The 15,754-nt window shown below is 46.9% G+C and overlaps 1 protein-coding gene across 4 annotated transcripts in view; it reads right to left on the bottom strand.

Annotated features, from left to right (window-relative positions):
- The window catches only part of COL14A1 (collagen type XIV alpha 1 chain), a 193,363-nt gene that overhangs the window by 55,185 nt on the left and 122,424 nt on the right, over positions 1-15,754 (bottom strand). For all 4 annotated transcript variants that reach the window (XM_077271151.1, XM_077271154.1, XM_077271153.1 and 1 more), the window contains 2 exons: positions 14,936-15,059; positions 13,638-13,781 (listed from right to left, as the gene is read on the bottom strand). In XM_077271151.1, coding sequence (XP_077127266.1) covers positions 13,638-13,781; positions 14,936-15,059 — 268 coding nt within the window. The remainder of the gene's footprint in view (positions 1-13,637; positions 13,782-14,935; positions 15,060-15,754) is intronic.

Genomic DNA, 15,754 nt, shown 5'->3' with positions numbered 1-15,754 from the left:
TCAGGTCATGTGTGCCTTGGAACTGTGATTTATTGTGCTTGGACTGTACTTTATTGCAAAGACTGTGCTGTGCCATTTACCGCCAAAACCGTCACCATTGCAGCGCTGAGGAGAAGCGCAGAAGAAGAGGGGCGTGGAGTGGGCGTAGACAAGCTGGAGAGCGCGAAGGACAATGGCCGCCCAGTCTAAATATTTCTGCACGGTGAGGACGTGTCCGTCAGCAGCAGAGATCCGCCTCCTAATCCTCAATGGAGGGCGGAGACAGAGAAAACGGAACCGCCCACGAAGGAGAGAGCGGGAAAAAGACCAGGAAGTGACCCGCGTGGAGGACGCCATGGCCAGCAGCTCCGAGACCGAAAGTGGGGTTGAAGCGGACGTCTCCCCCGACTACCCGGATGAGCACAGCGGCCAGTTCTCCGTGGACAGCACCGAACTCCTGCAGGTCGAGATGGAGAGCTTACTCAACCAGCTTCTTCAACTGCAGATGAAGGCCCAGGCTCTGCGCCAGGCGGCGCCGGACAGCAGCCTTCCCACATCGGATCCTATACTGCTGCCAAGGTCTTCGCTGACACCACCAGCGGAACCCGACGCGGAGGAGGAGCCTACGCCGGCTGGTGAGTTCGCCGACCCTGTCCCGCCGGAGGAGGATTTGTTAGTGGGCCCCGTTGCAGCACCCCCTCTCCCTGGGACCCATAAACTCCAACGCCTACTACCATGGGAGGAGGCTACGGGCATGGAACACCGCATGAGGGCCCCGATCGCACCCACTCCCTTGCTGTGTGAGGTCCGCGCGGAGCGCACCATGTGCCGCTGGGTGAACCCCGGATCCAATCTTATGGAGTTCCCTGGGGTGAAGACCCAGGAGGGAGAGATGGTGCAGGCCCTAAGCTGGGAAGAATACCAGGTCCAGCTAGAACGGCAGTGGAGGGAGCGAGAAAAGGAGTACCACACTGGGCTGGAGGCCCACCATCAAAAAGATCTGGCGGTCAAGGACCGGGCCCGCAAGGACCCCACCACTCACCAGGCCCCGCGCAGGCAGGGCATTGTAGTTGACTTTAAGCTCCGCGGAGGCTGGGGCTTCATTAAAGAGTCGGGGTTATACGCTGAAGTCTTTGTCAACTGCCGGGATGTGGAGTCTCATCTCAGAGAGGGCCACCCTGATCGGGACCTCTACCCGGGGGACAGCGTTACCTACACCAGGCACTTTGGGGAGAAGGGGTGGTTCGCTTTGAACGTCCTCAGGAAGAAGTCAACGGGACCCCCGACCAAGGTGCCGGAAAAGCCGTCCCCTGTAGCCAAAGTACCGCCTTGTGGTCGACCCACGACCACCACCCAGACTACCGTGGTCACTCCCACTTGTACAATTGTAAAGACCACGACCTGCAGTATTGCCACCACCACCGCTGTGGTGGCCAAGGAGGCGCTTCCTCAGGTGGTCGGTGTTCCTGCTGCACCAGGACGGAAGACGGTGGGTACGCAGACCCCCAGATGGGACAACACTTCCCCTTATGCAGTACCAGGTGGTGCGCAATGTCCTGAGGGGTTGGCTCCACCGGTGCTGCCGCCTGCGTGGTTCCAGTAAGAAAGAATACTGCATTACTGTAAATAGTTAACTGTTTGTCTTCTGATTTTGCTGAACCCGTCTAGGGTTAACTCCTAAGGGGATCCCTTTGTTGACCCGGGATCCCTATTGTTTTGTTTGTTTTTCTAAGTTTTGCACAAGTTTCCAGAACTGCCGCAATCATGAACAGTGCATGATACAAACTTATTGTAAATAGTTTGCACCTTCTTAAAGGTGCACCCTACTGGTTTTACTTAGAAAGAGACTCTTTGCGAAGATGCCGCACCGGAGCCTTTGCTGAGTACGGACTGGTAGCCTGGGAAGATATGCTACCTCCTAAAGACTTGGTCCCCTCTTAAAGGGGATGTTCACCTGTGTACTTACGAGTAATACTGCCTTAAAACAGTAAAGTGCTAATGATGTCTTAAAAGAGAAAGTTAATGATGCTGCCGATATGTACAAGATATATGCAACTAACTTGATGAAAGAAAGATATGATAATGTTTACATGTAAAAGTTATATGTATCAAACTAGTTAATTGTAAAGAAATGCAGATAATGTTCTCGGAAAGAAAGCCAGGAGAAAGATGCAGCAGACCCGTAGGGGTAGACAGAGTGTCCTGCATAATTGCTAGTAAGAAAGTAATGATGGAAGTTAATGCTTTAAAAAAATGTTTGATAACGTTGATCGAAAATGGGGATAGAAGGTGAACCCTGAGTCCTCCTAGGAGCCATACGAAGATGGCTCAGTGTTCCTAAACTGAAAGTATGTTATGTTCTATACTGTGTATAGTAGTTGAAAAGGCAGTAGGCCCGGGCTGAAAGGGGCGGTCCTGTATAGAAAGGAGAGGCAGAAGGTCTGGTGCCGTTAGGACAGGCGGTCCTGCAGACATCAAGAAGGAGAATGTAGCGCAGTTGCTTAAGCCTTATAATGTGTATAAGAAGGTCTTTAGTGGATTTAGAGTGTGCATCCTTAAAGGCAATGTTGAACTAATGTTTTAAATTTTGCACTTAGTAGAATACCCGGTTGGGTAAGAAAAGTTATTTATAGCATGTTGCTATGATATTTAACCATGTTTTGTAACGTTCAAGTGTCCTCACCTCCCATAAAGGGAAGCTCTGTTCAAGTATGCTTATTGTTATTTGCACTCAACAAAATTGTATGTCTTTTTGCTAACCTGTATTGTTGTTTCTTCCCAGTCCAGGAGTACTGGATTTAACCGGGGGGGAGTGCAGCGCCCCAGAGTCCTGGTCGTTGCAGTATTGTGGCTCCGCCGCTATGGGGAGCTATGGTACGTCTGATGGCACTGAAGGAGTTCATCTGACCAGGTATCACAGACACCAAGACATTTCACAGCCGGGCCTCCAGGGGGAGCTAAGGGTTCTATTCATTAGGCCACTCCTCACATACTGGTAAAACTGGGGGTCAGGCAGGAAGTTAGGACAGAAAGCTGACTGGGTTGGAACCAGGCAACACCTTGTGGCAGAGGGTGTTGTGGGGGGAAGATTCGGTAGGGTCTCTGTCAGGAGTGGGATCCTGACAGAGGCTTGGCAACTGGACAGAAGGTTACGGGACCGTGCCTGCGCAGTATAGCGGCGGTGCCCTAAGAAAGGATTAGAAGCGAGATAGATTGTGCTGAGTGAGAAACGAGATCAAAGCAACAAGGAGAATACCAGTAGGAGTCGTGCTGAAAGACCGAGGCAACATCCTACTGAGGCGCAACAACCGGTGGCCGGAACGCCGAAGGAAGTATTTCTTTATACAGCTTCAGGCAATACTTCGAACCAACGGCAGGACAGTCAGTCTCAGGCGGGCTGTCTCACCTAAATCACCTATGCAGTCTTGGGGGGCAACTTGTGGAGAGGGGCGACTCTAGGGTCCCGGAAGAGCTCCGAGCCTACCCGTCAAACGGGTGCCGTCCTAACCGTAACATCAGGGAGGGACGGAGGATTAGCAGAACATCATCTAATCGTGTTGTGAGGGAACTTAAGAAACAGACACAACAGTTGTGGGGACTTTCCGTAAGCACAGCAGGGGAGGACCGCAACACATAGCGCTAGAAGGAAGGCACAGATTTCCACCTGTAAAGAGAACTCTGGAGGTGCCATTGGACCGGCCGGACTTGCGCAGCCTGGTTATCCGGATTCCGGACTGAGGATCCAGAGATCTTCAGTAAAGAGGTAAAGAGACTGCAACCTGTGTCCTCGTTATTTACTGCACCGCACCACTACAGCCTCACCACCACCATCATCTATCCATATCTATCATCACTGACTGTGCGCCCCTCGGCAGGGTCACGGACCGGGCCTAGCCACCGTGACAACCCCAGAGCAGAGACTCAGAGGCCCGGTACCGGGTACCCCTCGGCCCTGCGGCAGTGGGGGCGCCGCACATGCCTGTATGCCATTTGTCAGGAGAGCAGGAAACAAAGCCCACCCCCACTTCCTGTAGATAGACAAAACCCCACCCATACTTTCTGTAGAGAAAGACCCACCCACACTTCCTGTAAAGAAAGAAAGCCCCACCTGCACTACCTGTATAGAAAGCCCCATCCACACTTCCTATAAAGAAAAAAAAAACACCCATACTTCCTGTAGGGGAAGAAAGCCCCACCCATACTTCCTGTAGAGGAAGAAAGCCCCACCCACACTTCCTGTAAAGAAAGAAAACCCCACCCATACTTCCTGTAGAGGAAGAAAGCCCCACCCATACTTCCTGTAGATAAAGAAAGCCCCACCCATACTTCCTGTAATCCATCTTGGAATCTCTGCTGCTTTATAACAGACAAGTGACAGTAAGATTGACAGAAAATTACGTATTGTTTAAATGTGTTTTCTATGTTACAGGGGCTTTCTGAAGGTATTGCACACTAAAGCAACCACCCGGCCTGGGACATGTGAAATACAGGCTTTTCACATTCATCAACCTACTCATGGATATCTCCTGAACAATACCTTCCAGACTTAACAAATTGCACCACCATTTATTGTATATGGGACAAAACTTAGTACCGCACCCTGCTGTGCCCGGAGGAAGGGATGGAGCATAGATCAAGTATGGACATCTCTGCTCCATTCAAGATGGGATAGAAGAGCTACCAGCCAAGTGGGAAAGGAAATATTCCACTGATGACTCAGGATACCAAGTCCTGTCATCTCAAAAAAGTCAGGATCAAAACCAAGAAGTGTGCAAACCATACAGATTGGTTTGGCTCTATTCCCTTCCGCAGTAGAAAGGACAGAACTTATCTTGCCCACCGATGGTTTTCTCTCCATGGCAATTCCCAACCATCCTGCTAATAAGCAGCTCCCCTGGAGTCCAGCACAGGTTCTCACTATCCAGCTGAATAGACCCCACACCTCATAGCTGCTCCTCCGTCTACCTCCATGCTGTGTTCGCCTTGGACCATTCCCATTTTCTAGGAAAGACTCAGAACTTTAGCATTAGAACAAAAGCTGCAATTATTCCTCTCTTGATATGAGTCTGTGGTGGTGAAGAACAGCTAGAAAAGTTGTCATTCAGCCCCAGTTTGATCTCATGCTCATGTCTTTGGTATGTCGGGGGAATGTGGATCACCTGGAGCAATGACCGTGGATACAAGGAGAACGTGCACGCTCTGTTCTGGTTTTAAGTGTTATAGACATCAAACCGCGTCTCACAGTCGCGCCACTTAAAAACTAATCTGAAGTGGCTGGACATGGTGTTTTGGGAAAAACAAAACATCACAGGACGTCTCGCTGTTTTACCGCTATTGAAGTCTACTGTTCTCCTAATCGCAGCTTCGTAAGCCATTCATACGGTTCACCCTCGGCTTCTGTAGGCCAAGGTCCCTTTCAGAGCTCAGCAGGACCATCAATCATAATCTGACGCCATTGTCTGCTTCTTTTTTTTGTTTAGCTCCGAGGTTGTTTGAAAAAGAAAAAAAATAGAATTCTTGGCCAAATACCATCCTTTATGTATCCGATAATAACAAACCTCTTCACAAGAGTCTTAGCACTGAGCGTTTTAATGAGTCTATTTGGGGTTAATTCTTATTTTAAGCTTTCATGTCTTCTGGAAAGTTATGGATTCATTGTTCTACAAGGAAATGTGGGATCAGAATGCAGATGTAGCAGAGGGAAATTTGTTTTTACTGATTGGGGGTTGTTTGTGCATTGTGATAGGTGTAACGTCTGCCGATGCCTCCACATTGGTTCCCCTCCTCCCACCACGCGGGGAAGCCAGCTTAGTTTTAAACGGGCAGTGCTCGCACATGGTAGAATCCCCCCAGCTAACAGCTGCGAGACATTTAGTTAAAGTAATCACCTCTAAGCCGTCTCCCAGGCAAAAGCTGGGAGGCATCTTGTATAAAAGGCGCCCTCCCCTACTGGGAGGTGCCTGAGCAACCTCTATATTTAGCTTTAGTGGTGTTGGTGTGTGTAACTATATGTTGCCAGGTCCCCCGTCCTTACTCTGTTAAAGCTATTCCCATATCCTGTGGTCCCGTTTGCCTAGTATAGGTTGTCCGTGTTCATGTGACCTTTTCGGCGGTATCCTAATCTTGAAACTGCATCTGCGGCACCTATGCCCATTCTCCAGTTCTGAGTCCGTTGTCCCTGGTCCTACTGCGGCCAGCTCCAGAACTGTTTCCTGATAATTACTTGTGTGAACAAGAACCTATCTTAGTTATCTAAGTTATCCATACAGTCCGTCAGTCTCCCATAACTGTTTGTCAGTGACCTCCCGCATCAGCAAACCCCACCCCAGGGATCGGCAGTTGAAGAACCGGTCTCTGTCTAAGGCCGGGGTCACACTAGACCGTAATACGGACGAGTGCTATGCGATAAAAAAATCGCATAGCACTCGGCCCAATGTTAACCTATGGTGCAGCTCCCATCATCCGATATTTTCTCCACCGTATTCAGGATCCGAGTGAAATCGCAGCATGCTGCGACTGTCAGCGTATCTCGGCCGAGACTTGCCAATGAATGTCTATGGGGGCGAGAATAAATCGGATTACACACGGACCATGCGTGTGCATTGTGAGAAATACGCAGCGGTGTTCTATTGAAAAGCCGGTAATTTAATTGCCGGCTTTTCATTTCTCCTTCACAAACCCGACAGGATATGAGACATGGTTTACATACAGTAAACCATCTCATATCCCCTTTTTTTTTGCATATTCCACACTACTAATGTTAGTAGTGTGTATGTGCAAAATTTGGCCGCTGTAGCTGCTCAAATAAAGGGTTAAATGGCGGAAAAAATTGGTGTGGGCTCCCGCGCAATTTTCTCCGCCAGAATGGTAAAGCCAGTGACTGAGGGCAGATATTAATAGCCAGGAGAGGGTCCATGGTTATTGGCCCCCCCGTGGCTAAAAACATCTGCCCCCAGCCACCCCAGAAAAGGCACATCTGGAAGATGCGCCTATTCTGGCACTTGGCCACTCTCTTCCCACTCCCGTGTAGCGGTGGGATATGGGGTAATGAAGGGTTAATGCCACCTTGCTATTGTAAGTGTTGTGATCCTAATGGCAGAGGATCTCAGGGTCTTCAGCAAAGTCTGCAAACATAAAAACTAGCTCTTAGGGAGGTGGTAACTGAGCTGACCACATACCTGATCCTAGCCCACAAATAATAGCAGCCGGGGAACGTGCCTACGTTGGTTCTAGACGTCTCGCGCCAGCCGGAGATCTAACTAACCCTTTCAGAGAAAATACAGACCTCACTTGCCTCCAGAGAAATACCCCAAAGTAGATACAGGCCCCCAACAAATAATAACGGTGAGGTAAGAGGAAAGGACAAACGTAAGTATGAACTAGATTCAGCAAAGAGAGGCCCACTAAATAATAGCAGAAATATAGAAAGCGGACTTATGTGGTCAGCGAAAAACCCTACTAAAATATCCACGCTGAATATCCAAGAACCCCCGTACCGACTAACGGTATGGGGGGAGAATATCAGCCCCCTAAGAGCTTCCAGCAAAATCAGGAATCACATTATGAACAAGCTGGACAAAAAACAGAATAATACAAATAAACAAAAAACAAGAAAGCAGGACTTAGCTTATGTTGCAAAAATCAGGACCAGTAGACAAGAGCAACCAGACAAGGACTGATTACATGGATGCCAGGCAATGGACTAAGACTCCAGGAAGTTTAAATAGAAACACCCAGAGTCTTAACGAACAGGTGACTACCAAGCTGAGGAAAGAGAATCCAAGAGCCATACCGCGAGTGACCACAAGAGGGAGCCCAAAAGTATAGTTCATAACAGTACCCCCCATTTAAGGAGGGGTCACCGAACCCTCACCACGACCACCAGGGCGATCAGGATGGGCAGCGTGAAAAGCACGAACCAAATCGGCCGCATGAACATCAGAGGCGACCACCCAGGAATTATCCTCCTGACCATAGCCCTTCCATTTGACCAGATACTGAAGCATCCGTCTAGAGAGACGAGAATCTAAGATCTTCTCCACCACATACTCCAACTCGCCCTCAACCAAGACCGGAGCAGGAGGGTCAACAGCAGGAACCACAGGCACAATGTACCGCCGCAACAAAGACCTATGGAACACATTGTGAATGGCAAACGACGCAGGAAGATCCAAACGAAAAGACACCGGATTAAGGACCTCCAAAATTCTATAAGGACCAATAAAGCGAGGCTTAAACTTAGGAGAGGAAACCTTCAGAGGGACAAACCGAGAAGACAACCAAACCAAATCCCCAACACGAAGTCGGGGACCCACACCGCAGCGGCGGTTGGCAAAACGCTGAGCCTTCTCCTGTGACAACTTCAAGTTGTCCACCACATGATTACAAGTCCGCTGCAACCTATCAACCACAGAATCCACCCCAGGACAGTCAGAAGGCTCAACATGACCCGAGGAGAAACGAGGATGAAAACCAGAGTTGCAGAAAAATGGCGAAACCAAAGTAGCGGAACTAGCCCGATTATTGAGGGCAAACTCAGCCAATGGCAAGAAGGTCACCCAATCATCCTGATCCGCAGAAACAAAACATCTCAAATAAGCCTCCAGCGTCTGATTAGTTCACTCCGTTTGGCCATTAGTCTGAGGATGAAAGGCAGACGAGAACGAAAGATCAATGCCCATCTTAGCACAAAAAGATCGCCAGAATCTGGACACAAACTGGGATCCTCTGTCAGACACGATATTCTCAGGAATGCCGTGCAAACGAACCACATTCTGAAAAAACAAAGGAACCAGAACGGAAGAGGAAGGCAACTTAGGCAAGGGCACTAAATGGACCATCTTGGAAAAACGATCACACACCACCCAGATGACAGACATTCCCTGAGACACCGGAAGATCTGAAATGAAATCCATGGAAATGTGTGTCCAAGGCCTCTTCGGGACGGGCAAGGGCAAAAGCAACCCGCTGGCACGAGAACAGCAAGGCTTAGCCCGAGCACAAGTCCCACAGGACTGCACAAAAGCACGCACATCCCGTGACAAGGAAGGCCACCAAAAGGACCTAGCCACCAAATCTCTGGTACCAAAAATCCCAGGATGCCCCGCCAACACCGAGGAATGAACCTCGGAAATAACTCTGCTGGTCCATTTATCAGGAACAAACAGTCTATCAGGTGGACAAGAGTCAGGTCTACCAGCCTGAAATCTCTGCAACACACGTCGCAAATCAGGAGAAATGGCCGACAAAATCACTCCCTCTTTAAGAATACCAGCCGGCTCTGAGACTCCAGGAGAATCAGGCACAAAGCTCCTAGAGAGAGCATCAGCCTTCACATTTTTCGAACCAGGCAGGTATGAGACCACAAAGTCAAAACGGGAGAAAAACAATGACCAACGAGCCTGTCTAGGATTCAGGCGTTTAGCAGACTCGAGATACATCAGGTTCTTGTGATCAGTCAAGACCACCACACGATGCTTAGCTCCCTCGAGCCAATGACGCCACTCCTCAAATGCCCACTTCATGGCCAACAACTCCCGATTACCAACATCATAGTTCCGCTCAGCCGGCGAAAACTTCCTGGAAAAGAAAGCACATGGTTTCATCATAGAGCAACCAGAGCCTCTCTGCGACAAAACAGCTCCTGCACCGATCTCAGAAGCATCCACTTCAACCTGAAAGGGAAGTGAGACATCAGGCTGGCACAAAACAGGCGCCGAAGTAAACCGGCGCTTCAGCTCCCGGAAGGCCTCAATGGCCGCAGTAGCCCAATTAGCGACATCAGAACCTTTCTTGGTCATATCCGTCAGAGGTTTAACAACGCTAGAAAAGTTAGCAATAAAACGACGGTAGAAATTAGCAAAACCCAAAAACTTCTGAAGACTCTTAACAGACGTGGGTTGAGTCCAATCATGAATAGCTCGGACCTTGACTGGGTCCATCTCCACCGCAGAAGGGGAAAAAATAAAACCCAAAAAGGGAACCTTCTGCACTCCAAAGAGACACTTTGAGCCCTTCACAAACAAAGCATTATCACGCAAAACCTGAAACACCATCCTGACCTGCTTTACATGAGAATCCCAATCATCAGAAAAAACTAAAATGTCATCCAGATAAACAATCACAAATTTATCTAGATACTTCCAGAAGATGTCATGCATAAAGGACTGAAACACTGAAGGAGCATTAGAGAGCCCAAAAGGCATCACCAAGTACTCAAAATGACCTTCGGGCGTATTAAATGCAGTTTTCCATTCATCTCCCTGCTTAATGCGCACAAGGTTGTACGCACCACGAAGATCTATCTTGGTGAACCAACAGGCACCCTTAATCCGAGCGAACAAGTCCGACAATAGTGGCAGAGGATACTGAAATTTAACCGTGATTTTATTCAGAAGCCGATAGTCTATACAAGGTCTCAAAGATCCGTCTTTCTTGGCCACAAAAAAGAATCCCGCACCAAGAGGGGAAGAGGATGGACGAATATGTCCTTTCTCCAAAGACTCCTTTATATAAGAACGCATCGCGGCATGCTCAGGTACCGACAGATTAAATAATCGTCCCTTAGGAAACTTGCTACCAGGAATCAAATCTATAGCGCAGTCACAGTCCCTATGAGGAGGAAGAGCACTGGACCTGGACTCACTGAACACATCCTGATAGTCAAACAAATACTCAGGAACTTCAGAAGGAGTGGAGGAAGCAATAGACACCAGCAGGGAATCGCAATGAATTCCCTGACAACCCCAACTTGACACAGACATTGCCCTCCAATCCAGAACAGGATTATGAGCCTGTAACCATGGCAGACCCAAAACGACCAAATCATGCATTTTATGCAGAACAAGAAAACGAATCACCTCCCGATGTTCAGGAGTCATGCACATGGTCACTTGTGTCCAATACTGCGGTTTATTCTCTGCCAATGGCGTAGCATCAATTCCTCTAAGAGGAATAGGATTTTCTAAAGGCTCCAGGACAAAACCACAGCGCCTGGCAAATGACAAGTCCATAAGACTCAGGGCAGCACCTGAATCCACAAATGCCATAACAGGGTAGGAAGACAATGAGCAAATTAAAGTCACAGACAAAATAAATTTAGGCTGCAGGTTACCAACGGCGACAGGACTAACAAACTTTGTTAGGCGTTTAGAGCATGCTGATATAACATGTGTAGAATCACCACAGTAAAAACACAACCCATTCTGACGTCTATGATTTTTCCGTTCATTTCTAGTCTGAATTCTATCACATTGCATTAAATCAGGCGTCTGTTCAGACAACACCGCCAGAGGATTAGCGGATTTGCGCTCCCGCAAACGCCGATCAATCTGAATGGCCAGCGTCATAGAATCATTCAGACTTGTAGGAATGGGAAAGCCCACCATCACATTCTTAATGGTATCAGAAAGTCCATTTCTGAAATTTGCGGCCAGAGCACACTCATTCCACTGAGTAAGCACGGACCATTTCCGAAATTTTTGGCAATACACTTCGGCTTCATCCTGGCCCTGAGAAATAGCCAGCAGAAGTTGAGTTGCATTGAGTTGCGGTGATGCGCCCTCTGATGGATGAACTCATATGAACTTGAGCGTGGGAACTTTTCCAAGGCTCCAGTTCATGAGAACATCCACCAGAGGGCGCCTCACCGCAAATCAATGTAAGTAAAGATCACTCTGATTTCCTTTCATTACCCGGGGATTACAGACACGAGCGAGTGCATTAGCGCAGCTCCTGCCTGTAAAATAATTAACCCCTTCAGATGGATTACCTCGTGGGACGTGACGGTTCATCTGAGGGTATGTATCTTGTGCGTTTATTATTTTGCCAAGCGAGGGTGTTCTGATGGATTGAGAGAACAATAAAATACTAAAACAACCTGTGTGTTTGTTTCATTAAAATAATTTTTAATAATGTCTGTGTGTTTTTTAACCCTTTCAGACAATTGGATTAATAATGGATAGGTGTCATAATTGATGCTTCTCCATTATTAATCTGGCTTAATGTCACCTTACAATAGCAAGGTGGCATTAACCCTTCATTACCCCATATCCCACCGCTACAGGGAGTGGGAAGAGAGTGGCCAAGTGCCAGAATAGGCGCATCTTCCAGATGTGCCTTTTCTGGGGTGGCTGGGGGCAGATGTTTTTAGCCACGGGGGGGCCAATAACCATGGACCCTCTCCTGGCTATTAATATCTGCCCTCAGTCACTGGCTTTACCGCTCTGGCGGAGAAAATTGCGCGGGAGCCCACGCCAACTTTTTCCGCCATTTAACCCTTTATTTGAGCAGCTACAGCGGCCAAATTTTGCACATACACACTACTAACATTAGTAGTGTGGAATATGCAAAAAAAAAAGGGATATGAGATGGTTTACTGTATGAAAACCATGTCTCATATCATGTCGGGTTTGTGAAGGAGAAATGAAAAGCCGGCAATTGAATTACCGGCTTATCACAGATATCGCGCTGAATAAAATATAAATACAGAATATATATATATGTGTCTCAATGACATATATATATACTGTATATATGTTTTACCGAACATTTGAGCACATAAATCCATTAGATGTCGGTTTTGCAAGCCTGCGAGAAAATCTCGCAGTACGGATGCCATACGGATTACATACGGAGGATGCCATGCGCAAAATACGCTGACACACCCTGACTACGGATGACATACGGATCACTATTTTGGGGACTTTTCTGCGTATTACGGCCGTAAAATACAGACCGTTTTTTTATACGTTGTGTGTGTCCCCGGCCTAAGAGTGGTACGTGGTACCTGTAGCTCAGTCTGTCTCTACTATCAGGAGTTCCAGCATACACCAGGTAGCCGCTTAGCTATGCCCCTTCCTAGGCAGAACCGGCCCTGTGGCATAGTGGGTCCACAAACCACGTGCGCCCTCGCAGGTGTGACTATAGGTCTGTGCCAAGTTTGGAAGTTCTAAATATAATTTACTAATCACTGGCGGGTCCAACCACTGATATCTAAAACAGGGTCAACAGTCCCATTGAAAAGGAATGGAGCCCTCAAATTATACAGGGCAGAGGTCCCGTCCCAGGACTGATGGAAGTCCCATTGGTCGATCCCCAGTAACCACTGAGAAATCCCCTATCACATGCATCGGGAAGAAAGGCATGCACACACTGTGCCTTTTTGCTGAGTTTTTGGAGCAGAAACTCCAAGATTTTGAGGAGAAAATGGAAAATTTCCTTCAGTTTCTTCTTCAAAAACTCCTAAACAAATCTTAGTGTGAACACAGCCTTAACGAGATTTTATGGTTTTATATGTATTTAAGATTTATCTCTGTATAAATTGAACATTTTCCAATTTTCTTTCAGACTTTAGGGGCAATTTATCAACACAGACTTTTTGTTCATCAGTCTTGAAATTCTAGATGCTGGAGTGATTAAATTGAATAAGCGTGGCTCCTCTTTTAGGCCATCCGCACGCCAAAAAAATAAAATCTGCTTCAGCTAGGAGCCAGCGTACAAATTAGACATAATGTTCAACAAATTTTTGCCAAGTTTTACCCATATTTGGAAAATTTGGGGTAAAAAGTCACAAAATTTGGGGTAAAATTCCACAAAACTGGTGACTATTTTTCTCCTGTATCACTGTATCGCTGCTTGGAATGGGAACAACATCTCACCTTCCAGCTGCATTTCATGAGCAATTTTGATGGCTTCATCTTGGGAACGTCCATCGGTAATCACCACCAGAACCCTTGGCACACCTTTCCTCATGCCGGATTCCACGGTAAAAATGTCTTCTCGAACGTGCTTGATTGCCCTGCCTGTAAAATACAAATATATAAGGTTCACCAGTGTTATCTGTGCTATGATTTTTCAGTGGATTATTATATCATTCCCTCAAAACCAGGAATGACAGAACAGCGAATACAGAGTCTGTGTACAGTTTTACTATCCTGCCTTTTTTAGGCTTCAAGTAGTGTAATAGAAATGGCTCTGCTTGTCTTGCCCTAGTCTACACAGCAAAGCTGAAGCAAGTTGCAAAAAAAAAAAAATGTCAATGTGCTTTGTGAACACTTTAATATAAAAACTATAACACTGACATGGTGGCTCTCAGCCCAACAAGATTTGCATCAATCAATAGCAAAAGAAACTTTGAAATATGCTTCTTTCTCCATTTATGAGCCATTTCTCCTCACCGAATTCACCATTCACTCGAAATGCAACTACCATTAGTCTTGATCAGGACAGGAGGATAGGTTGCTCATTGACAGATCAGGTTACAGCTGCCTAATGAAGTCTATAGAGATGGGAGGGATAAAGAGGAGTGGGAGAGCTGAGGCAGAGAGACACAGAAAGGGCACTGCAGTCATCTAGTAAGTGTTTTATCTCACCCCACTGCTGGATTCACAGCTGCACTGCTCAGGACTATTGTATAATGTCATCCATGCTGCTGCTTCTGAATGTGAGTTTACATAGAGATCAGAAGATCAGGAATCCCTCATGTCTGTTTGATTTTTGTATTGGAGACATCATAACAGCTAGCCTCCACCCACTAGCTCAGAGACAACTGCAAATTAGACAGACTGTAGAAGGGAAAACTAGTGAAAAATGAAGGATATAAGTCATATATTGTTCTGCTTTGGTGCTGTCTAATCCTGTTGGGTTCCTTTTGTTGTTTTAAGATTATCAGAATTTTTGGATGTGAGATTTCTGTTCTCAGTTTCTCTTACTGGAACGATTTGCATAAATTGTATTTTGGCCCACACTCCAGCCTAAATAAACAGCTCAGTCATTGCTTCTACATAACCAAATAACTCTACATCATAAAGTCTGAGCCAAAACACATAGCTCTCTGTATGTGCAGGTCAAATAAACCGGCCTGGATGATATGAAGAGCCAACATTCACGTATCTCACCTTAACCGTGTCTCCTTATCACCAGAGGACACATCTAGGAGGTTCACCCAGGGACCCACCTGTTTTTGTATTCCCTCCTTTGTACGATATCCTGTTAATTGCCGCCAAAAGGGACTCCTTGCTTTTATAGGAGTTTAGCTTGAATTCTGTCCTGGCGTCATCACTATACTGAGCAATGCCAACCTGGAAAGCAATAATGCTTGTTAAAAGTCAGCAAAAAGATGGAAGAAAAACATCTCATACAGAGATATAACCATAATTGGAGAAGACAGTCACACTGGGAGCCCAGAAGGTCCTTCTAGGTTTCTTGGCCAATAATATTAAAGACCTGCGAAAGCTGATGAGGTTGGAGATTTTGCATGGGGGCCCACAATCTTCAAGTTATAGCACTGCTTATGCATCAGAAAAGACAAAAATCCTGCTGGCCCTCAGAAACCTCAAGACAAGCCGAACTGATTCTTCTGCAAGCTATAATTCTAGTTGTATTTAAATGATGAAAGAATCGAAAAACGTGATGCCTCAGATTCTATAATGTTTTCCAAGCTTGGAGAAGAGAGGGTGCCGGGTGTCTTTCGACTGCTTATGCATTCTGAGATCCGGTCGTTGGTGAATAAAATGGACTACATGGAAGCTCTTTGATTGGCACAAAAGACCACTGGTTAATGAGGTCTTTTCACTTGCTCAATAAAATTGAGTTGAATACTTTAAGAAAATCCCTCGGCTCCCCTGTTTCTGCCACTTTTTTCGGTTTCCCTCTGCATCATTGCATTTTAGAGATATTCACATTTGTTTCTTCTGGAGCGTAGTATGTGAAATCTCTGCTTGTAGTTCAACTGGGTATTTCTTCAGAGTCTTCTCTTGGGGTGTGGCCTTTTACC

This window comes from Ranitomeya variabilis, chromosome 6 (genome assembly GCF_051348905.1).
Source record: "Ranitomeya variabilis isolate aRanVar5 chromosome 6, aRanVar5.hap1, whole genome shotgun sequence".
In the NCBI taxonomy this organism is placed as follows: domain Eukaryota; kingdom Metazoa; phylum Chordata; class Amphibia; order Anura; family Dendrobatidae; genus Ranitomeya; species Ranitomeya variabilis.
Note: the sequence above shows the minus strand (reverse complement) of the source record. Positions and strands in the feature narration are given on the sequence as shown.